A 26,385-nucleotide genomic window follows, 5' to 3' on the forward strand; every position below is an offset into this window, starting at 1 on the left:
TCTAACCTTTCTAGAAGTAATGTTCTGCCCACTTGAAAATACCACCAACCAGAACAATTTTAGATATTTTAACATACATCTACATGGTGCAGTATTTTGGACCAATGAGTTTCAAAAGAGATCTTAACATTGTCTCAAGCTGTGCTCAGTTTACCACAGTTAAAGATTTAAGTCCCACTTTAAATTAGGTGTAAATCCATATTTATTTTATAGCACATGTATGTCAATATTTGTCTTATTTTTGTCTATTTTTATTTCTCCAAAGGAAGTTTAGGAGAAATATTTGAGGCAAAATTGCTTATATGACTTAACATGATAAAGCAAATCTACTTTCACTTATAAATCTTTTTGAATTTTTTATGAAATAATTTTTTTGCCCACATGGAAACTACTGCCAACCAGAACAATTTTAGATGTTTAACATACATCTTTGTGGTGCAGTATTTTGGACCAGTTAGATTTCTCTGTGGGCGGAGCTACCCAAGAAACCAACAGTTAGTCCTAACAGCTAATTAGGACAAAAACTTGGAAGAAGGAATGCAAAAAGTGCTCTGCGGGGTGCAAAATCCGAATCCCGGTGCTCTTTGGGTGTAGGGATAGTTCAACTCAAAAACATATCAAGCCAAGGCATTCGAGGATTTTTAGGAAAAATATAAAAAGCCTTGTGTTTTATAATTTTTTTAAATATTTTTCCTAAAAATCCTTGAGTGCCTTGGCTTGATAGGTTTTTCAGATTAACTTGATGTGATTTGTTTTGTTCTCATATAGACTGCATTTGATGGCAAACATGTTCAATGCATTTGCTTTCTTTTTCCAGGTTTTGCGTTACTTTGACTATGTATTCACTGGTGTGTTTACCTTTGAGATGCTCATCAAGGTAAAGTGTGCACGAGATGATTTGTGTGGTTGCTTTTTAGTGTTTCATTTTATCTCTTTGCTTTAATCCTCTGCTCTGTGTTTCAGATGGTTGTGTTAGGCTTGGTTTTGCATGAGGGCTCATATTTTCGTGACCTCTGGAACTTTCTGGACTTTGTAGTGGTTAGTGGTGCCCTGGTAGCCTTTGCCTTCACGTAAGTGCCCTTTACTCCACCTTTTCATGCCCCACAGTGCTGCCTGCTGCCCCTTATCTTCTCTTCTGCCTCCCTGTTGCCCCACTGCCACCCTGGAGCCTCTTTAATACTTTCTGCCCCTCTCTCTCTTGGTCTCTTCCTCTTTTCTTCTCCTGTCAGAACGCTCTTCTTCTCAGCTCTCTGTTTCTATTTTTTGTCACTTTGCATTCTGTCTCACTAAGATGAAGGTCTTTCTCTCTTTACACACACTCACGCTCACACAAAAACTCACTTTCTGTCAGGACCGGCGTGTCTGTCTCTATTCTCTCTCTGACCAATCAGCTCCCCCAGCTTTCTTCTTGGCCTATACCCCTAATTAACTCCTGCCATTAGTTCCATGTGATGCTCACAAACTTCTCCCCTCTATTATATTGTGTGTCCGACACTTCTGTTTGTCCACCTGTCTTTCGTCCCTCACCGTTCATCCTGTATATCATCTCAAAGTCTTTCCTTCTACCTGGTGCTAAAACAGCTTTTCTTTGTTTCATTCTTTAACCGTGACTTCCATCAATCCATAAACTCTAGTTTCTCTAAAACAACTCCAATCAAAACCAACAAACGCACAAATGGGATTTTAGTGAAATGATCCAAATGGAGCAAATGGAGAATTCTGCTCAAATATCAGATTTCTGTCTCAGAAAATTCAACACTAATCTCACATGTGAGTTCCAGAAGAGATCTTAACATTGTCCCCAAGCTGTTCTCAGTTTTCCCAAGATACCACAGTTTTCAAAACGTACTAAAGTATTTCTCATTAAATTCTTCTAAGGCCAATTATATGGCCTATAAGATCCACATTTATTTTGATCCACATTCATTTTTTTATGTCTATAACTGTCATTTGTGTCTTTTTTATAGGATAAAGGATTTAAGATAAATATATGAGACTAAGGTACTCATATGACACACAATGTAAAACTAGAAAACATTTTTACTTTCAAATAAATCTAAACTACCTTTACTATTAATTTTTAATTTATTTATTTTATTTTATTTTATTTAATTCTACCATGACACAAAATGTGAAACCAAAACATTTTCATTTTTAAATAAAATGAATCTATTTTTTCTAATAATGTTTATTGATTGATTGATTAATTGAATTTTTTGTTGTTGTTGTTTTTAACTCTACACATAAGCCGCTTTTCCACTGAAATTACCCAGAGCAATTTCCCACTTTTATAAATGGTGGTTGAAATAAAATTCTGCATGTAGTCAACCAATCGAAATGCTGCGTGAACTCAACCAATCAGCATGTTCAGCGCCCAAGTCCCACCCCCGAAAGTTCCTGAACTTTGAAAAAGTACTACTTCATGAGCAGGGACTTTCTGAGGGAGGAATTTTTACCCAGAACTTCATTTAGACCCTGGTTCCTGCAGTCGAAACACACCGAATACCACCCCAAAGTCCTTAGCTCTTAGGGAAAGTTCCTGCGGTGGAAACGCAGCTTTAATATAAAACCAAAAAAAGATTTTACATTTAAGAAAATCTAGTAAATAAAAAAATCGAATCTACTTTAACTTATACATTCATTTATTTATTTAGTCAGTTAATAGATTTAAAAAAAAAAAAAAAAAAAAAAAAACTCTACCATGATATGTAATCTACAGAATTGATTAAACATAAGCAAAATGTTTGTTTTGTTGGAGTATCAGGGCTCTTTTCCATCCGTCATTACTCCACCAGCCAATTATTCACCATAACCTTGTCCCCTCACACTTTCCCCCTGCTGAGAAGGGTAGTTTTGAGCCCTTTGGGGCCATGTGGGGGTGAGGGGTCTCCAGGCACCTGTAGCCCTTAGTGCCCAGGCGGTTTCCATGTGTGGATCAGCAAGAGCCCGTCCTGCCACAGGTACTCTGGTTTCATTCCTTTGCACGGCCTGGGGGAGCAGCAGCCTGGGGATATAAAGAGAGTGGAAAGATCAGCTAGTCACTAAAAAAGGAGAGCGAGTGAACACTGCTGATGGGGCTCTGAGCGTGGAGTGATTTTTACTCTTGTTAAGCCTTTTTTGATCATTCTTGTGTCTGTTGTGCATGTATGATCTAGTATGTGTACATCCTCCTCAGCACCTTATAGGCCAGATATTTGTGTACAAGAAACAAGTTTTTATTATGTGTAAGATTATATGTGGTGGATTGCTGGGTGTCATAACACTAGCCTTTGTGGCATTACAAATGTCTGCACACTTTTAAACATGGCATTGGAATAGTGGTATTTTTAGCAAAGTAATAGATTAGTAAATAAATACCTCGTGAATAGTTTCAGATCCTTTCGATTCGATATAGGCATCTATCTGTTGATTATGTGTTATTGCATGTGTTTACATTATTGCATAGTATTCTATTCAAATAATATTTCCGGTTGCACATTTAGCCAACATCGTTATGTGAACTTAAAAGAAATAATCATCTTCTATTTACATGCTGCTAGTAAATCTGAAAAATCCATTCTAAATAGCAACTCGCTAACTAACCAACAGCCTTTTAAAATTGTCTTGAAGCTGTCATTAGTTTCACTGTTCGTCAAATTGTTTTGTTATGCAACATTGGCCCAAACAAGCAGTAAAAATCAGGGACTGAGGAAGGTGGACATGATTATTTACATCAGTCAAACTATCAGCATACATGCACTGGCCTCAAATTTAATATGCAGATTTGAGATTTAAGCTATTTGTATTATATTTAAAAAATAGTAATATACACTACTGTTCAAAAATGTGATCAATAGTTTTCTTTAAAAAAATTATAATAAATAATAATAATACTGTCATTCGTCAGGAGCTAAATAGATAAAGTAACAGTAAAGATTTTTTTTTATTTCAATGTTACAAAAGATTTCTATTTTAAATAAATTCTGTTATTTTAAACTTTCTCTTTATAAAAGGATCCTGGAAAAAAAATTAACACTGTTTCCACAGAAATATTAAGCAGTGCAACTGTTTTCAACATTGATAATAATAAGAAATGTTTCTTGAGCACCAAATCAGCATATTGGAATGATTTCTGAAGGATCATGTGACACTGTAATGGAGTAACTGGAGCAATTTTAGCCAATTTTCCCCCCTCTACTTACTTAATCATTTGCCAAGAAAAGACACGTGGTATGCTGATATGGATGACTGCGTGTTAGCTGAATGCCTGTAGTGAAACATATCAGACCGTATAGTATGTTCAGATACACATGGCCTGATATGTTTAAATCCTGCTTTGAGTTAAAAATCACTCCACACGTAATGCCCAGTTTTCATTCCCCTCCCCTGACCCTAATCTAAATGAACCCTCTCCACCCTATCAACCCTGTTTCTGTCCTGTGTCTCTTCCTGTTCTCATTCCTCAAAACAATTCTTCCCCATCCAATCCCCTTTCCTTTCCTTTCCTTTCCTTTCCTTTCCTTTCCTTTCCTTTCCTTTCCTTTCCTTTCCTTTCCTTTCCTTTCCTTTCCTTTCCTTTCCTTTCCTTTCCTTTCCCTCTCCTCTCCCTCCATCAGCACTAAGCTGCCTTGGACAGACTCCAGCTGTCAAGCTGTTTATCATTTGGGCCTCCATTTGTTGAGTCTGACAAAGTGAGTGAAAAAGAGAGACCACAAGAGATGTGGAGAGATACAAAGAACAAGAGATATAGAAGGATATGGTAAAGGAATACAAGAAAATAAGACTCCAGGTTGACAGTTGCTTTCCATTAATTGGTGTTTTTGATGTTGGCTTCTCATTTGTCCTTCATCTCATTCTCTCTCTCTCTCTCGCACTCACACACATATGAAATGAAAGGTTATACCCTTTCATTATAACCTGTGATTATTTACTCACAGTTATGCTGTTTCAAACCTGTATGTTGTTTTTTCAATATGCCTCATTTTGTGTTCCGTGGTTTAAAAAAAACAGCTTGCAGGTTTGATACAATATAAAGGTGAATAAATAATGACAAAATGTTATTTTGGAGTGAACTATTGTGAACTAAGTCTTGTTCTCTCCACTGCCTAATTCTTTCTAAATGGATGCATTCTGGGTATAGGCATGGTCATATGACATCTCCGATTACCCAGAATACCTTGTTTTGGTGGAGGAAAGGCTTTCCCATGTGTTATAGTCTCACAATAAGAATCAAATGACTCAACAAATGATTATGCTTTTGGCATCTTCATTCTTAGAATAAAGAATGAAGTTATTACAAATACCTGCAAAGCATGTAAACAAATAGATGCTGTAGGTTTGGGTTGTTAAAGGTGATATGCGTGGGGTTGTGGACTGTATGTGCTGCTTGAAAGTTACTCAAACAAATACCGTCCCACACTGCCACCTTGAGGCGACTGCAGTGTGGCGGCCATTTTGGCTCCACTGCAGTCAGTTTATGGATTCCACCTCCATTCTGGCTCAAGTGTCTGATACAGTGTGCTGATTCAGGGCTAAGGTGGCGAGAATCTCCCCCTGCTCTCAGAGTTGGCATGACAGAGGGAGGATTCTCTTCTACTGCAGTGGGTTGTCCTAATCTATAAGTGTGACAAGTTTGAATCCTCAGTTATTGATTGGGGACAGGCCCAGAGTAAAGACCTGCCAAATACCTGGCAGGGGTTAGTGTATGAGAATGATTCAGCCAGAGTCAATACAGCAAAGAGCAGCAGACTCAGGTGTGTGTGGCAATTGCGAGCATGAGTTAATCATGCAGCAATAATAAAGCAGCTAAATTTAATCAACAGATCAGTACATTTTGATTTTATTATAATATTTTTTATAATACTCTATAATCCTGACTAAAAAATAAGTGTAAGTACGCAACAAATAGACTTTCTAGAGGATATAAATCAGACCTTCCAGTACTCGCTATATAACAATACAGTGGTAAATGCTGATCTTTTCTCAGATAATAAGCTTGTTTGTGAAATGAACAGATAGATATGATCTTATCTTAGAACTGTACACTACTTACGCTTATCAGATCTCTCAACAGCTTTCAAATGTTTTAAGGATTTTGTCTGGATTTTAAGACTGATTGACCCTTAGCTAATTCCTGCCTCTAACATTACTGGCAAAACCTGCCTTAGCAACTGTTGCTGACTGCGATAGTTTTACCCAACATTTTACAGACATTAAACAAATATGCAAACAAACATATATAGATGAATTTCATGAAAATCTCCGATTCACTCCTGTGGGGCCATGTGTAAAGCTTGTGTGAGCGGATAAATGTAGGCAGCGCTTGGCAAAGGGTCAATTATATGTCTATAGAATTTTTTGGGAATACATTGCTTAAAGACACACTAAGCAGAGTTTCAATACTGACAACGATTGGAGGGGATGTTACATCACACAAAAGCAGTTGTTTTTGAATTACCAATTCAGGTGTATTTATCAATCTTGCAATAATTTTAATTAACATATGTGTAAAATATTGCTTGGTGCATCTTTAATTTTGTTTAACTTGGTCTGTAGTTTGAACACAGGGGCTTTCAACTCTTTTAATCATTCGCTGGAGTTTTTTTGTTTGGTCCTTTTTCTCTGTCTGTCTGTCTCTCATATTGATGTTGTTCCTCTGCCAAACCACTCCCAGTATCTTGTTTCTTTTTCTGTCTCTCTTTCTCTTTTTCTGTGTGTGTATTCCTCTCTTTTCTGTATCTTTCTCTCTTCCGCTGTCTGTCTCTGACCCTCTCTTATGTCTACGCCTTGGTGATCAACAGGAGCCTCTCTCGGTAAAGTCTCCCCTCCTTATTGTCGCACGGCTACCGTCCAGCTCACGCGATGGCTTCTCTCTCTTTCTTTCTTTTTCCCTTCCCGACCATCCCTCCTCCTCCCTTCCTCTTTGCTCATCCACTCTGGTTCTCTCCATTCCACTGCTTGTTTTATTCTGCCTTGACTTACATTGCTTATAACGGGTCCATCTTTGGATCTAAATGTCTGAAAAACAAAGTTACAGAAACACTTTTGAACAATGCTTATGGTACTGCACACCTTTCTCTGAGCACAGTCAGGAGCGAGTAATTGATTATCGGTAACCTGGACCTTTTCCAACGCTCTGACTCAATCAATCTGCCATGAGCTGGCTGGTCTTCAGCTGGGACTTGCCTGGAAGTTCATAGTTAAAGACAGCTGTCTTGGCCGCTTGATTGAAGAGTTCACCTCTGTTTGCATTTGGGACCTGTGTAAATACTTAAAAAAATACCTCTGCCACATTCATAAGACTGAGCCTGGCTCAATAAGGATTCACGCTTGATGGCTAACACTGTCTACACTGGGTGCAAGATCACAAATATTATCATTAACTAGACTAGTCTACTTTAGAAGCGCCAATAGTGGATTCAGTTAACGGACACTTTTCCTACTCCAGCCACTTTTTCACCATCTGTCTAAAATAAAATAACATTCACAAATATTAAATGTTTTTTTTTTTTTTTTTTTTTTTTGCTATGAATATTTTTAGTTATATATTTAAATAACTTAATCATTAACCCATTATTTACCTCACTCTTTTATTTTTTATATTTATTTTTTGTATGTTTTTATTTATTTATCAAGCATTCATAAATAAAAAAAATTTATTTATTTAATGTATATATATATATATATTGGGTTATATATATATATATATATAACCCAAAAAAGGTTTTAAGCCAGTTATTTATATCTTTTGCTGTAGTGTGTCAATAGGAAATATCCGTTCACATTTCCAAACATTCATTTTGCCATTAATTGTAATAATCCAGTGAGATTTTGAATACATAATAAGACTGATAACAGCCGGTGCTCCACATGGAGATCAGAGCTCACCATTATCAAATCTGTCTGTGATTACATGAAGAAACATATGAAACTGAGACAAACCAAATCCAGAAGAACTGTGGCCGGGTCTCCAAGAGATTTTAAGAAACCTGCCTCCAAAGCTACCTGAAAAATGATGCCCAAGTGTACCTGGACAAGAGCTGTTTTAAATGCAAAGGGTGCTCACACAAAATATTGTTTTGATTTAGTTAATATAAGTTAATTGATAAATCTATTTATGACAGTATTTTTGAAAGCATCCTCACTTTACAGCATTTTTACACAAGTGCCTAAAACTCTTCACAGTACTGTATCTTTGCAAGCAGGTTTCTTTAAGCATCTTAGAGATACGGCCACAGTTCTTCTGGATTTAGTTTGTCTCAGTTTCATCTGTTTCTTCATGTAATCACAGACGGATTCGATGATGGAGAGATCAGATCACTGTGTGGAGCACCGGCTGTTGTCAGACTCCTTGTGTATTCAAAAATCTCACTGGATTATTACAATTATTGGCAAAATGAATGATCCGTGTTCGTGAATATTTTAACATAATCAACTTTGACACTTTCCAGTGCAGACAGACTTAAGCCGTTATAGCACTATTTAAGTTTCCTGGTAAAAATACTTCAAAATGGCCAGCATTTCTTGGCTTTTTTTTTTTTGGTAAAAATCCAAATGTGCTTTGGTGGCAGGAAGTTTATTGACAGTTTTTCCTTTTGTTTCCTTATCGGTTTGAATGCAATGAACTGTCCTTGTAACTTGTCTTTGTCTCCTGGTTTGAGCTTCCTCAAGTTCTTCTAGGGACAAGATACAGTTGGACTCAAGTCCGCTAGCCTTCTGCATCTCAGTGAACCCTCAGTCTTGTCATGTTACCTACAATTAACACAAACAGCCTCCATATCCCAGACCTCCATTCCCTTGTCTTCTCTAACACAGCTAAAAACCAAAAAAAAGAAAGAAAGAGGTTTGGCTGGGCATTGCACCAAAAATGCCTGACAGTTTTGATACTTACTTGAATGTGTTATGCTTTTGGAATGTCCAGAGAAGGCAACAAGAAGACCGAAAACCATTGTTGGTTGTGAATCTGAAGGCCTGTGAAAACTTGCTTGAAGAAAAAAAAAGATTTTTGATAATAAGAATTCCACAACAAATTAGTCTACAACATGATATATACTACAGGATTAACTGTTGCATGGTGATATTGAAACTATCTTCTACATGACGAGCAAAATGGAGCAAAGAATGGTCTAGAAGTGAAATGTGATGGAGATAGATATAGAAGGTCTTTCAAAATGTCCTTATCACTCTTTCTCATCATACAGCATGTTGATGTCCTGTTGTGTGCCTCCACTCCACAGGGGGAGCAGTAAGGGGAAAGACATCAGTATCATCAAGTCTCTGAGGGTCCTAAGGGTGCTACGTCCACTCAAGACCATCAAACGTCTTCCCAAACTAAAAGTACTGTCAAAGCCGCACACATACACCTTTTTTTCCCCTATGTTTTGTTAGCTAAATTAGTGCACTAAACTAATTTCATTTATCTTTTTCTCCCAGGCGGTGTTTGACTGTGTAGTAAACTCTCTGAAGAACGTTTTGAACATCCTCATTGTCTACATGCTGTTCATGTTCATCTTCGCTGTGGTGGCCGTGCAGCTCTTTAAGGGACGATTCTTCTACTGCACCGACGAGTCCAAAGAGTTCGCCCGTGATTGCAGGTAAGGAGAGATGACCTGCATTTAAAGATGATTTTGGTCAAACATCACAATTTCACATGCAACAGTTTTCCAAAAGTGACATGAATTTAGTGACATGTCCACAATAATACACTTAAGGCCCGTTCACACCAAGAATGATAACTTTATCTATAACTATATTAGCATCCACACCAACACATGATAACAGTCTGTTTATTTTAAGCATGTGCTGTTATCTGCCACTATAAATGTTGGAGCTCTTTAAAGTTGGGTGGATTCTGATTGGCGTCAATGTTTTTATCATTCATCAGCTGGAAAAAAATCATTCTTAAAGGTGCCCTAGAACTTTTTTTTTAAAAGATGTAATATAAGTCTAAGGTGTCCCCTGAATGTGTCTGTGAAGTTTCAGCTCAAAATACCCCATAGATTTTATTTAATTCATTTTTTTAACTGCCTATTTTGGGGCATCATTATAAATGAGCCGATTCAGGGTGTGTGGCCCTTTAATTCTCGTGCTCCACGCCCCAAGAGCTCGCGCTTGCCTTAAACAACATAAAAAAAGTTCAAACAGCTAATATAACCCTCAAAATGGATCTTTACAAAGTGTTCGTCATGCAGCATGTCTAATCGCATAAGTACAGTGTTTATTTTGATGTTTACATTGATTCTGAATGAGTTTGAGGCTATGCTCCGTGGCTAACGGCTAATGCTACACTGTTGGAGAGATTTATAAAGAATGAAGTTGTGTTTATGAATTATACAGACTGCAAGTGTTTAAAAATGAAAATAGCGACGGCTCTTGTCTCTGCGAATACAGTAAGAAACGATGGTAACTTTAACCACATTTAACAGTACATTAGCAACATGCTAACGAAACATTTAGAAAGACAATTTACAAATATCACTAAAAATATCATGTTATCATGGATCATGTCAGTTATTATTGCTCCATCTGCCATTTTTTGCTATTGTCCTTGCTTGCTTACCTAGTCTGTTTATTCAGCTGTGCACATCCAGACGTTCTGCCCTTGTCTAATGCCTTTAATAATGTTGGGAACATGGGCTGGCATATGCAAATATTGGGGCATACACCCCGACTGTTACGTAACAGTTGGTGTTATGTTGAGAATCGCCTGTTCTTCGGAGGTCTTTTAAACAAATGAGATTTATATAAGAAGGAGGAAACAATGGAGTTTGAGACTCACTGTATGTCTTTTCCATGTACTGAACTCTTGTTATTTAACTATGCCGAGGTAAATTCAATTTTTGAATCTAGGGCACCTTTAAAGTGGTTCCAACAATATTCTCCCTCTGTGCTGTTACCTTTATAGTACCGTTATAGTTATCATCCTTGGTGTGAACGGGCCTCTATACTCACCCATCATTATGAAAAAAAGCCAGTTTGCTGAATTATTCATGTGTATTTGTGTTTCAGGGGCGAGTATTTGGTGTATGAGCGTGATAACGAGGTCAAATCGCAGAAGCGGGAGTGGAAGAAGTACGATTTCCACTACGACAACGTGCTTTGGGCCCTGCTAACTCTCTTTACTGTGTCCACTGGAGAGGGATGGCCGCAGTGAGTCGACATTCACTCACAAACAAGCACTTGTTTGTCATCTCTGGTGGCTTATTATCTCTCCTTTTGTGTAATCGCCTCTTCCTTTACTTTCTCTTTCAGGGTGTTGAAACATTCAGTGGACAGCACTTATGAGGACCAGGGCCCGAGCCCGGGGTACCGGATGGAAATGTCCATCTTTTACGTGGTGTACTTCGTTGTCTTCCCCTTCTTCTTCGTAAACATCTTTGTAGCTCTCATCATCATCACTTTCCAGGAGCAAGGAGACAAGATGATGGAGGACTACAGCCTCGAAAAGAATGAGGTACTTTATTCACACAAGTAAACCAAGGTAACATAACTAATTTTGACCAAAATTTGAGGCAACATCCTATATATTAGCGTTTTCCTATTCATGTACAGTACAGTCCAAAAGTTTGGAACCACTAAGATTTTTAATGTTTTTAAAAGAAGTTTCGTCTGCTCACCAAGGCTACATTTATTTAATTAAAAATACAGTAAAAAACAGTAATATTGTGAAATATTATTACAATTTAAAATAACTGTTTTCTATTTGAATATATTTCACAAAGTAATTTATTCCTGTGATGCAAAGCTGAATTTTCAGCATCATTACTCCAGTCTTCAGTGTCACATGATCCTTCAGAAATCATTCTAATATGCTGATCTGCTGCTCAAGAAACATTTAATGTGTACAATTGTACAAAATATTTGTGTACAATATTTTTTTTCAGGATTATTTCATGAATAGAAAGTTCAAAAGAACAATGTTTATCTGAAATCTAATCTTTTGTAACATTATAAATGTCTTTACTGCCACTTTTGATTGATTTAATGCATCCTTGCTGAATAAAAGTATTCATTTCTTTAATTTCTTTTCAAAAAAATACAAATAAAAATTCTTACTGACCCCAAACTTTTGAACGGTAGTGTATAATGCTACAGAAGCTTTGTATTTCAGATAAATGCTGTTCTTTTGAACTTTCTATTCATCAAGGAATCCTGAAAAAAAAAGTACACAACTGTTTTCAACATTGAAAATAATCATAAATGTTTATTGAGCAGCAAATCAGCATATTAGAATGATTTCTGAAGGATCATGTGACACTGAAGACTGGAGTAACGATGCTGAAAATTCAGCTTTGCATCACAGGAATAAATTACTTTGTCAAATATATTTAAATAGTACAGTTATTTTAAATTGTAATAATATTTCACAATATTATTGTTTTTTACTGTATTTTTAATTAAATAAACGTAGCCTTGGTGAGCAGACGAAACTTCTTTTAAAAACATTAAAAATCTTAATGGTTCCAAACTTTTGGACTGTACTGTATATAATACTTTAAATGCGTTTCATAAGTGTCTTATTTTAATTGAGCTGATCACATTTGTGTGCACACATTTTCTATACTTAACCACATGCTAATGTAAAAAAAAAATCAGCTATGAGCATTAGTCGGTTTTACTACTGCACAGTTTTACTTTTCACTTTGTCTTTCAACTGCAAAAAACATGCAACGTGATATGTCAGATGCTTCTTTCACTGTTTTCTGTTCTTCTGTATCTTCTAGAGAGCCTGTATTGATTTTGCTATAAATGCCAAACCTCTAACGCGCCACATGCCTCAGAACAAGCAAAGCTTTCAGTACCGAATGTGGCAGTTTGTGGTGTCACCTCCGTTTGAGTACAGTATCATGGCTCTCATTGCGCTCAACACAGTCGTCCTTATGATGAAGGTACAAGCTTCTTCTTCCTCCCCTAGCATCAATAATGTCTGTGCATCCATCAGGGTCTGAATGTAATTTACTGTATCTTTCCAGTACCACGGGGCTTCCGACGCATATGATAAAGTCCTGAAGAACCTGAATATCGTGTTCACAACACTTTTCTTCATGGAGTGTGTTCTGAAAATTATTGCCTTTGGTGTCCAAGTAAGTCGCGCTGATTGCATTCATACATCCTGTTCTTCCTAGCATTACTCATCGCACAACCTAAAGATATCACCCATTATTAATTCATACATCCTGTTACTTATTTAGACCTGAGATATTTGTGAAACATGTTTTCTTCCCCTAACCCCTTTCGAAAAATGTGTTTGAAATAAAAAAACATCTAATGCATTTGTCTGCCTGTCTCCATGGCGACAGGCATTTGATTGGCTGCACTTCTTTAATAGTCTTGTCATTGCAGGATTGGGTAATACGGGTCCTCGCTCCCCGAGAACTCTGACATGATTGGTTAACACATGCTCTCCTTTTGTTTCTCTGCAGAATTATTTCAGAGACGCTTGGAATATTTTTGATTTTGTGTCCGTTATCGGCAGCATCACAGATATTTTAGTGACAGAGCTAGGGGTAAGTGCACTTTTAGACTCAAGATTGCATCTTGATTCATGTTGGAATTGAATGGACAGATGTGAATATATCTACTTGTACATAAATACTCATTTTAATCCCAGTAAATGCATCTCTTACAATCACTTCCCTTTCTTGCGACTGTAAAAAGTTGCATTCCCACACACATGAAGAAAATTTAAGTACTGAATACAGTGCTTCCCACAGGTTTGAAATATACTTGCGGTGGTAGCCGGGCGAAAAATCCTCCTATTACCCACGGCACAAAAATGGCCTACTACATGTGACAAACAAATAATGTGTGATTTTTAACAGTATTTTTATTTATTGAAATGAATTTTAATTACATAGCATATTACATTTAATTACATACTAATATTATGCATTATTATGCATTGTAAATTATGCAAAATTACAGCATTTAAATGGTTCTCCTTTTCCTATGGTCTCCTTGCTGTCATATAGTGTCTCTCTCAGTGAATGGGACACAGATTTTACTAGTAAAATTTATAAAATGAATAATATATGTGTCAAATAATGTTCTCAGTCTTTTCTTCCTGTGGGGGAGACTACAATAATTTACTATGAATTCAATGGAAATCAAATTAAATACAATTTATTGTGTAACCAAAATACCAATAATGCCCAAAAGAAAAAGAAAAAACTTAGCGTGTGACTTTTAATTATAAACAAGCCCGAAATACACAGGTACTCTTATTTTGAAATGTCTGTACATTTGCAGGCTGATCCTTCAGATTCTTACAATCATCTAAAACATTTTATATAAAGGCCATGAAGTAGACTTTGTAATAATTCATTAACTTGAGTTCATTAGCAATCGCTTGGCATAAATCTGCACTTTTCATTGATTGAGAATAACTTTGAAGCAGTCTGAAGCGCTGTTGCGCGAGCTTGTAGAAGGTGCAACAGCGCCCCCTTGTGACTTTGCAAAATGCAGCGCCCGTTTGAATGTTAGCGGGTATAAAAGTATAAGAGGATAAAAATAATAAAAGCAAAAATGTGTCTCCGAATATACTTGGGCGGCCGTTATTATACGTGGGCGGCCCGCCCAAGTAAAGTCTATGTGTGGGAAGCACTGGTATGTGTTTAGCACATCAACCTATTACACACTTTTTCATATTGTTTAATGAGGAAGGTTTAAATGCAACACTTCAAAATTACTTGTCAGCAAAATGTTAAAACTTTTGTCTACTTGAATATTTACCCGTTCAGTCTTCCACACCATGTGTTCGTGCTATTGCTAAGTGTTGTGTGTATTTGTACTGGGTTTTGTGTGTGAATGTCAGTGTTTGAGTGTGTATTTGTGCTGGTGTTGTTTCCTCTCTGTGCTTTTTGGGTGCTCTGTCTATAAAAACAAGACAGACACTTTACTCTGATGTGTTACACTGAAGTTTATGGGCTCTCCCAGTGGCCACACATTACACAATGTGGATTCTTATTCCAACTTTCCCCTGAGCAGTGTTATTTTAGCATTATTTATATACTTTTACAGTATTTATACATATTTTGAAGTACATTTTATATTTATATTTTTAGTTTAGTCATTTTATATTTAAAAATTCATTTTTATATTGTAATATTTCTAGTTAACGGTATTTTTTATTTCAGTTTTAGTTTTAGTAATGTTAGTACTTTAACTGAAACTTATTTCAGATAGCTGCTAAGACAACATTTATAATTTTTCTTTTACTTTTCATTTTAGAAATGTTATAATTTAATAAAATATTTTATTTAATTTTAACTTAATTTCAATTACCAAAAACTTTTTAATAAAATCATTTTAATTTTAATTAACAAGAACAACACTGCCCTGAACATCTTTATAGCATCTTTATAGCTTTTTTTAGCATCTTTATAACATCTTTATAACGTTTTAAAAAATGCTTTTTAGGTCATAATAATCATTGCATTTTACAGTCTGGTCAAATCAGTAAAATCCAGTACGGCCACTGGAACAGCCTTCATAGTGAATCAATGCCCACCTTATCTGTGTTTGATTAATCAGCCTGTTGACTGTATCCATAACGACTTATTCCTGTTTTATCTTTTTACATGCTTTCTTTGTTCCTCTGATTTGTTGGCGATAAACCCATCCAATCCAAAACAAACAAAAAATGCACTATGAAACTCTCATATCTTCCATCTCATATGTACCCATCCAAACCCCTCACACACTCACTGTACACATATGCATCCATCTACTGCAACAACACATAGAATTCGGTTGGTTTGTAATTTTCTCTCAGCTTCTATTGCATCCATTACCCAAAATGCCTCGCTCTTCCTTCCCTTCCTTCCTCAAAGCATGTGCTTCCAGTATGATGACCCCCAACCCTAAAGATGCTTGACAACTGGACAGCTGATCACGTTAATGCTTATATACTCTATTAGCAATCAAAAAAGCTCATACAAAAGGATAGGACTGGGTGGTATGATGGTTAAAATGTGTTAGTTTACCATTTATAGATTTTTCCACACAGCTAAATAACTCTATTGTGATTATATGTAGTATTATAATAATAATGTAAAATTACTCATAAAAATCATACTGTCCACCCTGATAAAAAAAATACATATATGTATATTAAACCATATATGTGCCAATATCTTGTAAATTAAAGCAACTTTACTGACATTAACATAGAGATTTTTGAAGTTGATTTACCTAGCCTAAATGTATTTATAAGAGGTTTTGCTCTTGCTCTTATTGACTTGTAGTTCTTATCTACCTGGTTACCCAGTGACCAATAAGAGCGCTAGTTTTTGTTTTTGCTCATAAAAATGCCTTTACAGATAGCCACAGTCGTTGCCATATCATCATTGAATGCCATGCACTTTAGCAAAAGCTGCATGATGACTTTCATTACTTTATGTCTTCCCTCGAAATTCCTCGAATTATCCGCCTGTTCTGCACTACTGTAGTTCCTCTTCTGCATCTCACTCATTGAAATATGTGTATGCTGGAATGGGGGAGTGATCCTCAATAACCTGTCCACACAGTTGAGACTCTTTTAAAGATATTATTTATTGTACCAAGTCTAAACGCAACTGGTTAAATGTATTTAAAATACCACACTGAAATTTTTATATTTTAAAGGTGCTCTATGTAAGTTTTTGACTGCACTAAAGCATAAAAATACCATAATATGTTTGCAGATATTTATTAAACATTCTGAGTTCACATACTCGTTTCTCTGAAAACCATTGCTACAGCCAGTTATTTTACTTTGAAATTTGCGTTCCGTGTCGGAATTTCTGTTTTTGTTTTGGTCTGCGCAAGACCGCACATTGCCAATTTTCCCAATAGTATTTCGCCACCCCGGGTTGCCAATCAGTGGAAAACACATGCGAATTGCAGACATGGAAGCCAGCAAACAAAATGGGTCAGAGATCGCAGATTCTACCCGACCTAAAAAGCCTCAGCATCCATCTAAAAATCTCTAAGAACGGGAGCATACTAAAACGCGATATCATAAATCAATAAATCAACTAATTATCTTACAGTGTAAGCCTCCTCGCCTATCAATGTCAATTGAGCTCGCTCCCATTGCGTGTCTTCAAACTGGCAACCCGCTTGAGCGTCCAGTCTGAGGAGGAGGGGGCGGGGCAAACAATATTTTCAATTTAGACTGCAGTACCCATTTCAACCACTAGCTGTCATTTTTACATAAAGCACCTTTAAGTACTTCTAAAATGCCAAGAAAAGACAGTTGGCATGAACTGTGTGTGGATTGGACCATTGAGAATTACATGACCAACGCAGCCAATCCCCATTGGCTAGTGTTGTTGGTATTCTATTCCTTATGCCTGTATTTGCTAAGGCCTAATTACAGTGCATCGGGCTGCTTCCATACTGTGGCTTGCCTGTCTCAACAGATCAGTGCATTTGATTAAAAAAAGTTTATGCTTTAATATATGATTGGATGATGACTGTTACAGTTTAGTGATTGTATTTATTTTGAGCCTCTCCTGAATTAATTTGATCATTATTAGTGATTTTTTTTTTTTTGTCAATCCCATTAAGTTTATTTTATACATTACTTTTTGTATATTTATATACAGAATATTTGTATAATTTATGTATTATTTTAACCCACTATCTCCTTTTAATTTTTTTTTTATTTTAATAACAAAAATTATTTGTTATCAAGTAAACTGATTGTGATTTTTTTTTTTCTTCACTTTACCTCACATCTCTCTACTATATCTTCTATCTGTCTCTTTCACATGCTGTCTCTTTTACATTCTCCCATTTCTTCTGGAACTTTCTCCTCTGTTTCTACATACATCTCAATCTAATGTCCCCAGGATAGTTTCATTAACCTGAGTTTTCTGAGACTCTTCCGAGCAGCGCGTCTCATTAAGCTCTTGAGGCAGGGCGAGACGATTCGCATTCTGCTTTGGACCTTCGTTCAGTCATTTAAGGTATGAAAAAATCTACACTAATTCACATGCCAAAACCAAATCCATTGTGACTTAGGAACAAGACTTAAAGGGTTAGTTCACCCAAAAATGAAAATTCTGTCATTAATTACTCAACCTCATGTCATTCCACACCCGTTAGACCTTTGTTCATCTTCAGAACACAAATTAATATATTTTTGATAATATCCGATGGCTCAGTGAGGCCTCTATTGACAATAAGATAATTAACACTTTCAAATGCCCAGAAAGGTACTAAAGACTTATTTAAAACAGTTCATGTGACTATAGTGGTTCAACCTTAATGTTATGAAGTGACAAAAATACTTTTTGTGCGGCAAAAAACAAAATAACGACTTTATAATTGATGTGCGATTTCAAAACACTGCTTCATGAAGCTTTGAAGCTTTACAAATCTTTTGTTTCGACTCAGTGGTTCGGAGCGTGTATCAAACTGCCGAAGTCACATGATTTCAGTAAACGAGGCTTCGTTACGTCATAAGTGTTTCGAAACGTTTTAAAATTTCAATGGTTCACGTGACTTTGGCAGTTTAAAACACGCTCCGAACCACTGATTCGAAACAAAAGATTCGTAAACTTCAAAGCTTCATGAAGCAGTGTTTTGAAATCGCCCATCACTAGATATTGTTGAATAAAGTCGTTATTTTGTTTTTTTGGTGCACAAAAAGTATTCTCGTCGCTTCATAACATTAAGGTTCAACCACTATAGTCACATGAACTGTTTTAAATATGTTTTCTCTGGGCATTTGAAAGTGTTAATTATCTTGCTGTCAATGGAGGCCACACTGAGCCATCGGATTTCATCAAAAATATCTTAATTTGTGTTCTGAAGATGAATGAAGGTCTTACGGGTGTAGAACGACATGAGGGTGAGTAATTAATGACAGAATTTTCATTTGTGGGGGAACTAACCCTTTAAGATAAATGCAAACATTTTTTTCACAGATTTCACCGATAATCTTTACACCGATTATAATGCAAAATTTCATTCACTCTGAAGTCCTACCTTTCAGTTAAAAAAACTTGAGAAGTATTTCTATGCATATTACATAGAAAAAAGCTGCATGGAGGCATAACCAACTGACCTGCCTTAAAGGGACTTAAAGAGTGAATTGGTTCTTTGAAATTAGTTTAGATACCTTAATTAATTGTTTGGCATCTGAACATTTTAGAAATTGAGCTTATTTAATGAATTGAACATTAAAAAAAAATGCATGCAGTACTGTAGAGATGCATTGTATTGATTGTAGAGATGTCTTTTTGAATTCTTATTGTCTTGTTGTAACTTTTATATAAAAGCATAGTGACAAATGCACTCAACCTATTTTACAGTGTGCACATCTAATTTCTTCCTCCTTTCATGCTGTTTCTGTCTTTTTACAGGCTCTGCCATATGTGTGCCTGCTCATTGCAATTCTGTTCTTCATCTATGCCATCATTGGCATGCAGGTAACAGATGTTCTGTTTATAATGAGCTTTAACATCACTTTGGGTTTTTAAAGAACTAAATAAAGACCAAATAAAGACCAAATAAAACCAAAATATGCCATTAACACATTGATAAGTGGCATAAGGTTTCTGGAATATCACATCTGTGAACTTTGTGATATGTGCAGAAGTTTTATATTTGCTCTGTGATGCTTTAGTTGTTTGGGAACTTGAAGCTGGATGATGAGACTGCAGTCAACGATCACAACAACTTCAGAACCTTCATCATGGCCCTAATGCTCCTCTTCAGGTCCATCCTGTGTCTTTACCTGTGTTATTTTAGTAATACTATTATAGTATTTATTAATATCTTGAATTAGCTTATTTTAAGGTTTTTTCTTTTTTTTCCATTTTAATTTTAGCTTATTTTATAGTGTTTTTGGTAGGTGCTTTTTTCATATTTCTATTTAGCTTTTTTAGTACTTTTAGAACTTCGAATTAAACTTTTCTATTTTGTTATTCGGAACAAGAAACCAAAATTTTCAAACCTACATTTTTAACTTAGGTTTTAGTCATTTTGTTATCTGCTTTTGTCATTTTATTTTTTTTATATTTCTGTTTAGCTTTAGTTTATTTTTATTTTCAGTTTTGTAATTTGAAGTTTTCTAAAGGTTTTCTAAGTTTAAGTTTTCCTAATAATAGTATTTTATTTTATTTCAGCTTTTTTTTTTTTCAGTTAACGGCAACTATTTTTAATATCATGTATGTGTGTGTTTTGGTAACAGGAGTGCCACTGGCGAGGCATGGCATGAGATCATGCTGGCATGTCTCGGAGGAAAGGATTGCGATGAAGAATCTGGGAACGAGGGACCAGAGTGCGGCAGCAACTTTGCCTATGCCTACTTTGTTTCTTTCATCTTCCTCTGTTCTTTCCTGGTAAGAACAACCTCCACTTGTTTCTTTACTTCTTCCTTTACCTTAAAGGTGCCCTAGAACTTTTTTTAAAAAGATGTAATATAAGTCTAAGGTGTCCCCTGAATGTGTCTGTGAAGTTTCAACTCAAAATACCCGATAGATTTTTTTTAATTCATTTTTTTAACTGCCTATTTTGGGGCATCGTTATAAATGATCCGATTCAGGGCTACTGGCCCTTTAATTCTCGTGCTCCACGCCCACGGAGCTCGTGCTTGCTTTGAACAGTACATAAACAAAGTTTACACAGCTAATATAACCCTCAAATGGATCTTTACAAAGTGTTCGTCATGCATGCGGCATGCATGCGTCGTATTATGTGAGTATTGTATACTGTTATATTGTTTATGTTTGATTCTGAATGAATTTGAGGCTGTGCTCCGTGGCTAACGGCTAATGCTACACTGTTGGAGAGATTTATAAAGAATGAAGTTGTGTTTATGAATTATACAGACTGCAAGTGTTTAATAATGAAAATAGCGACGGCTCTTGTCTCCGTGAATACAGTAAGAAACGATGGTAACTTTAACCACATTTAACAGTACATTAGCAACATGCTAACGAAACATTTAGAAAGACAATTTACAAATATCACTAAAAATATCATGTTATCATGGATCATGTCAGTTATTATTGCTCCATCTGCCATTTTTCGCTCTTGTTCTTGCTTGCTTACCTAGTCTGTTGATTCACCTGTGCAGATCCAGACGTTACTGGCTGCCCTTGTCTAATGCCTTTCATAATGTTGGGAACATGGGCTGGCATATGCAAATTTTGGGGGCGTACACCCCGACTGTTATGTAACAGTCCGTGTTATGTTGAGATTCTCCTGTTCTTCTGAGGTCTTTTAAACAAATGAGATTTATATAAGGAGGAAACAATGGAGTTTGAGACTCACTGTATGTCATTTCCATGTACTGAACTCTTGTTATTTGACTATGCTAAGATAATTTCAATTTTTCATTCGAGGGCACCTTTAATCCCACGTTTTAACATGTCCCTTTTTCTGCATGCATCCATTTTTTATTTTTTGCATCAATTTTTTTGGCCTCTCTTTTTATGTGTTTAGATGCTGAATCTCTTCGTTGCCGTCATCATGGATAACTTTGAGTACTTGACCAGGGACTCCTCCATCCTGGGTCCACATCATTTGGATGAGTATGTCAGGATATGGGCAGAGTACGACCCAGCAGCCTGGTGAGTTGCAGGCACAGCTTTTTCTCTCAAACACATTTGCATAACAAAAACACATTTTAAAGATACTCATTTTCTTTTAGACACGCATGCAACCATCGATTTGTATAATGTAAATCCTAAAATCAATTGCAACACCTAATAACAACAATTTTTAAAGAGAAACATGCTTACTGCAAGCTAACAAACACTGTAACATTCTAAAGATACTTTTATTACAGACATTTATTTGCACATAAACTAACTTAAAAACTAACCATTCTTCTCCATAGCTCTTACGTCTTTTGTTACTGAAAACATCCTCAGAACGTCCCACAACACTGTCCATGGTCACTCAAGATAAGGCCCTGTCACAGATAGTGGATCTCAAATTCTCAAAATGCCCGATGTTTGTCTTTATACCCCTCTTATCCCATCCTAGGGCTGATGTGAAAGTGATCACTGCAGTCTAATTTCATGTCACATTTGTAGATGAGCCCAATTGTACCAACCCCACAAACTCTGTCTTCCCAGTCAATAGTGTCTCCCACTTCCCCCCGTCCCAGTGCTTGCCTCATCCACAAGTGCTGTTCTGCAGGAGCTCATGGGAGATGGTCTGAATGTAGGGATTCCTTATCCAAGCTCTAGGAGACCCTGTTAACCCTGTCAATAATACACCATACAAAAATGATTCAGCAAATGAAGGTTTAAGGCAGGGTTCTCCAAACTCAGTCCTGGAGGGTCACTGTCCTGCAGAGTTTAGCTCCAACTTGTCTCAACACACCTGCCTGGAAGTTTGCAGTATGCCTAATTAGACCTTAATTAGCTGGTTCAGGTGTGTTTAATTGGGATTGGAGCTAAACTCTGCAGGACAGTGACCGTTATTTTTTCTTTTAATTCCAGATCAATTGCTGAATTTTAATTGAATTTGAGTTCAGGTACCAAACAAGATGTAGAATTGCAATTTGAATTTGAATGTAATGTAGTAAAACTGAAATGACTCAAAATGAAAAGAAATTCATAACTATTTTTAATTAGAAAACCAAGACAACATTGAATGCTGGATTCAGAAAGCCCTATTTGAAAATTTTGATGTTGTTTTTTTTTAAAAAAAGCCCTCAAGTTTGAAGGTTTATAGGCCTGATGAATGGATGGATGGATGAATGGATGGATGGATTCCTCTTCCTGTCATTCCAATTCAAATTCCAATTCAGCTTTGTGTAGTTTAGAATACGTTCAATTCAAATTCAAAAATCCATAAACTAAAAGGGAACCAATTCTTCAATGATGTATTTTGCACAATTCTGATTTGAACAAATGCTTTCAGTATTCAGAAAGAGAGCTGCATTTTTACTACAGTATCATTTTAAATCTAATTGTTAAAATCACTTTTTTTATATAGGCAAACATTTCAGAAACATTTCAGAGTGCAACAAAGTGTAGATTTTAATAATTGTCTCAAGGAAAAATCTGCTCAAGAAGAAAAATGAATATGCGTAGAAGAACTACAGCAAGAATCCGAGGAAGTAATTTAAAAATATATATATATATAAGCAAAAGAGAGTTGAACGTGAGACCCTGTGCATGGCAGATTCTGACTTCACAATGACTTAATTCTCCCATCTTTATGGCTCAGGTGTGCATGGCAAACATCTTCACAGACAAGCTGTCGCAGCTTATTTCTGTACTTGCCACTGCATACAAACGTTCACAAAATACACCTCATGTATTTTGCCTGGTAAAGCCCACGTAGCTGTCACTGTATGCAGTTCAATTAAGTCATTGGACTCGCCAAGATGAGAGAGCCTCTCATGTGCACGGTCATATCTGTGGATTCGTTTACTCTGCACCGTGATGGGGGGAGGATTCAGAACAGCACTAAAGATCATTCAAGAACAGCTTTACCAATTTTTTGTTATTGTTGTTTTCTCAAAATTTGATCTGGTGACTTTACTCGCGTGCATAGCTGGGGGTTATTGCACTGGATTTTGATATGCATTGAAATCTCGGCTACAGTAACCCTCACATGCATGTTTAAATTTATCCAAGACAATGGCCCCTTTTCACATTTCCAGGTTTGTATTATTAAAGTAAACTAAATGTCGTTAGAGGTAAATGGGCATTTATTTATAATGGCATGAATCTATGCTTTTTATTTGTTTAGTTTATAATATTTTTATATTTGTTTCATTTGGTTTGATATATATTTATATATCGCTTAAAATCGGTTGGGCTGTCCTTCGAATGATCTGGTTTTCTATTGGTTTGAGGCAGTGGAACAACTTCACTGGGTTTGGTCTGTGATTTGTCAATGGATATGTGTGCTTTTATTCTCTTGTTCTTTGTGCTCCTCTTCTTGTTTCACAATTTTCTTCTTCTCCAACTCCTCTTTGGCTCTCTGGCTCTCTTTTTTCTCTTTCTTCCTGTGTGTGCCCCCTCTCTAACCTCCCTGTATTCTTCTTGCAGCGGGCGCATTCATTATAAGGATATGTACAGTTTATTGCGGGTTATCGACCCCCCGCTGGGCTTAGGCAAGAAATGTCCTCATAGGGTGGCCTGCAAGGTTTGGAACCTACTAAACAAAAAACTTAAGCACCTGCTCGCATTGAAGACTGGAATGAATGTTGCTTTTCTTTTTTTATGTTTTCTTCTTTTTTTTCAGTTTTTTTACTCTTCTCCACAGTTTTTCTTCTTTTCTTGAAATTCATTTTTGTTATTTTCTTCGCCATCTCTATATGCATTCTGATATGACAAATGAGAATGTGCAGGACAATGCAGACACCTTTTTAGAAGCATGACGTGCACTGCCATCGACAGCCAAGTCTGTATGAATCTCTCTGTGGAATGAATCACTCTTAACAGCCAAAAAAAAAAAAAAACAGAAAAAAAACCACACGAATGAACGAATCAGTCATTTTGTTATTTTTTTTCTTTCTGCTTGCTGTTGAACCATGCCTTGGCAAACTGGGTGTAACAGTGTGCATTGTTCTTGTTTGGGGACGAAGTGAGGGTTGGGGATCAGAGGACTGCATTGACGTGACTGCCATAGTTCACCACCAAGCAGCGGAGCTTTTCTTTGCCTGTTTGAAGCCCCACTGCAGTTCTATGGGACCATCCCACGATCGCATAGAACAGTGTTTTTACTAGGACTAAAAACCAGCTTCCCCTCCTCCTGTTTAACCTCCAGCCAATCAAGAGCTCTCACGCTCTCAAAACCCCGCCCCTCGCCCAGACCAAAACAATAACCTATGTGTCTTTGTTTTTCTTTCTTGCCGTTCTTATTTCCTCCTCCTTTCTCCTTTTTTGGTTTAAATCCCACCATCCTCCGGTTTGTCCCCCCTCCATTGTTTCTCTTCTTGTCCATTTGTTTTATTCGTCCTTCGTCGTCCTCCTATTTTTTCCCCCGTTTCATTTTTGGGGGTCTCACCCCTCCCCTCCCACCCCACTCCCCCTTACAGCGGCAGGATCAGTTACACTGATATGTATGAGATGCTCAGGCACATGTGTCCTCCGCTAGGCCTGGGGAAGAGGTGCCCAGCTCGGGTCGCCTACAAGGTTAGCGGCAGCAGCCCGCCGTGGGTGCGCCACAGCCAATCAAAGCTGTCCGTTTTTTTTTTTTCTGTTAGTGTTGGTGTTGGTGAGCTGCTGTATCTTTCTTTTTATATTGTGGGGTACCGGTGAAAGTGTTAGCCAGCTGAGACACACATACACGTACGCACGCATCCACTGGAGAGCGGGAACGGAGGTTACCTTGTCAGCCCTTCTGCACCGTACTCAAATGCTCACTCACCCACATGCAGATGCAAAAAATGATTTTGTTGCAAAACAGCAACTCTTAACTTTTATTTTCACAGTCTTATTGTTAGAGATGATAAGTTTATTAAATTTGTTAAAATCAACATGAAATCAAAATAGACCCTATTTAGTTTCTTAATACACTTACCAGGTCTTATTCACTGGTGGAATATTAATCCGAACAGAAAAAAGTTTTTCTTCATAATCTTTCATCAAACGTCAATTAGTAGTTCCGCCTCTGCAACTACTCAAATAAAATCAAGTCGCCTCCAACTTTTGAATATCCAGTTTCACTCGTGAATATCACATTACAGAAGTAAAATGGGTTTCGAATGCCATTTCATGTTGATTTTAACTAGAAAACAAGGAATCTTGTATTATTTTCACATGATGTTTTCCATGTTCATTACAAAAATAGAGCCTGATTTAACTTTAAATACAAATATGAAGCATATAGACAGAAATATATACATGTTTCACTGTGTGCGTGTACAGAAGGACTGGGAAGGATCGTGTGCCTTTGGTCCTCTGCGTCTCTCCCTCCAGTGGATGAGTATATTTTCCATGATTTCGGCAGATGACACTTTCGTAGGTTCAGCTAGTGTGATCACATAGCTTTAGGAGTCTTTAGACCAACTTTATCCTTTTGATTTTTTTCAGCAAATCCACTAGAATCACAGATAAGCTTTCCCACCTGTCCTTCGTTTGATTGTCAATGCAGTTCTGACCTGTTTCCGTTCCCCTCTCTCTTTCTCTCTTACTGTCTCTCGCTCTATCTTTCTTTTTCCCCATATTCCTCCAATTTGTATTTTCATCCACTACATCTCTGCATCCTTTCTTTCTCCTGCTCTCTTTCTCTTTCACCTCCTGTTTCCTTCTCTCTTTTTCTCATTTCTTCACTTTTAGTCAGCATGCTTCTTAATTATGCAAATAGTAATAATCTGAATGCATCCTTATGTGACAGTTACATCCAGCCATTTTACATGTCATTACATGTTCATTATGTAAAGGCTATGGACCTTAGTCAGAGAAGATGGTGTGTTTAGTTTTAGGTGAATAAAATCAGAGC

At 36.7% G+C, this 26,385-nt stretch overlaps 1 protein-coding gene across 15 annotated transcripts in view; it reads left to right on the top strand.

Moving 5' to 3' along the window:
• Window positions 1–26,385, top strand: part of cacna1ab (calcium channel, voltage-dependent, P/Q type, alpha 1A subunit, b) — a 153,614-nt gene that overhangs the window by 100,116 nt on the left and 27,113 nt on the right. For 12 of the 15 annotated variants that reach the window (XR_007182217.1, XM_048173265.1, XM_048173253.1 and 9 more), the window contains 15 exons: window positions 818–877; window positions 964–1,070; window positions 9,216–9,315; window positions 9,412–9,572; window positions 10,987–11,127; window positions 11,230–11,431; window positions 12,702–12,866; window positions 12,951–13,061; window positions 13,401–13,484; window positions 17,814–17,930; window positions 19,332–19,397; window positions 19,595–19,686; window positions 20,162–20,312; window positions 21,418–21,545; window positions 23,988–24,084. Coding sequence is in view for 14 of the 15 variants with exons in the window: in XM_048173265.1 (XP_048029222.1) it covers window positions 818–877; window positions 964–1,070; window positions 9,216–9,315; window positions 9,412–9,572; window positions 10,987–11,127; window positions 11,230–11,431; window positions 12,702–12,866; window positions 12,951–13,061; window positions 13,401–13,484; window positions 17,814–17,930; window positions 19,332–19,397; window positions 19,595–19,686; window positions 20,162–20,312; window positions 21,418–21,545; window positions 23,988–24,084 (1,782 nt within the window). In the remaining variant the exon portion in view is untranslated. Of the gene's footprint in view, window positions 1–817; window positions 878–963; window positions 1,071–9,215; window positions 9,316–9,411; window positions 9,573–10,986; window positions 11,128–11,229; window positions 11,432–12,701; window positions 12,867–12,950; window positions 13,062–13,400; window positions 13,485–17,813; window positions 17,931–19,331; window positions 19,398–19,594; window positions 19,687–20,161; window positions 20,313–21,417; window positions 21,546–23,987; window positions 24,085–24,979; window positions 25,077–26,385 lie in introns of all 15 variants that reach the window. The other 3 variants (XM_048173254.1, XM_048173257.1, XM_048173266.1) reach the window with 1 other exon arrangement.

Source organism: Megalobrama amblycephala, linkage group LG21, assembly GCF_018812025.1.
Source record: "Megalobrama amblycephala isolate DHTTF-2021 linkage group LG21, ASM1881202v1, whole genome shotgun sequence".
NCBI classification, from domain to species: Eukaryota; Metazoa; Chordata; class Actinopteri; order Cypriniformes; family Xenocyprididae; genus Megalobrama; species Megalobrama amblycephala.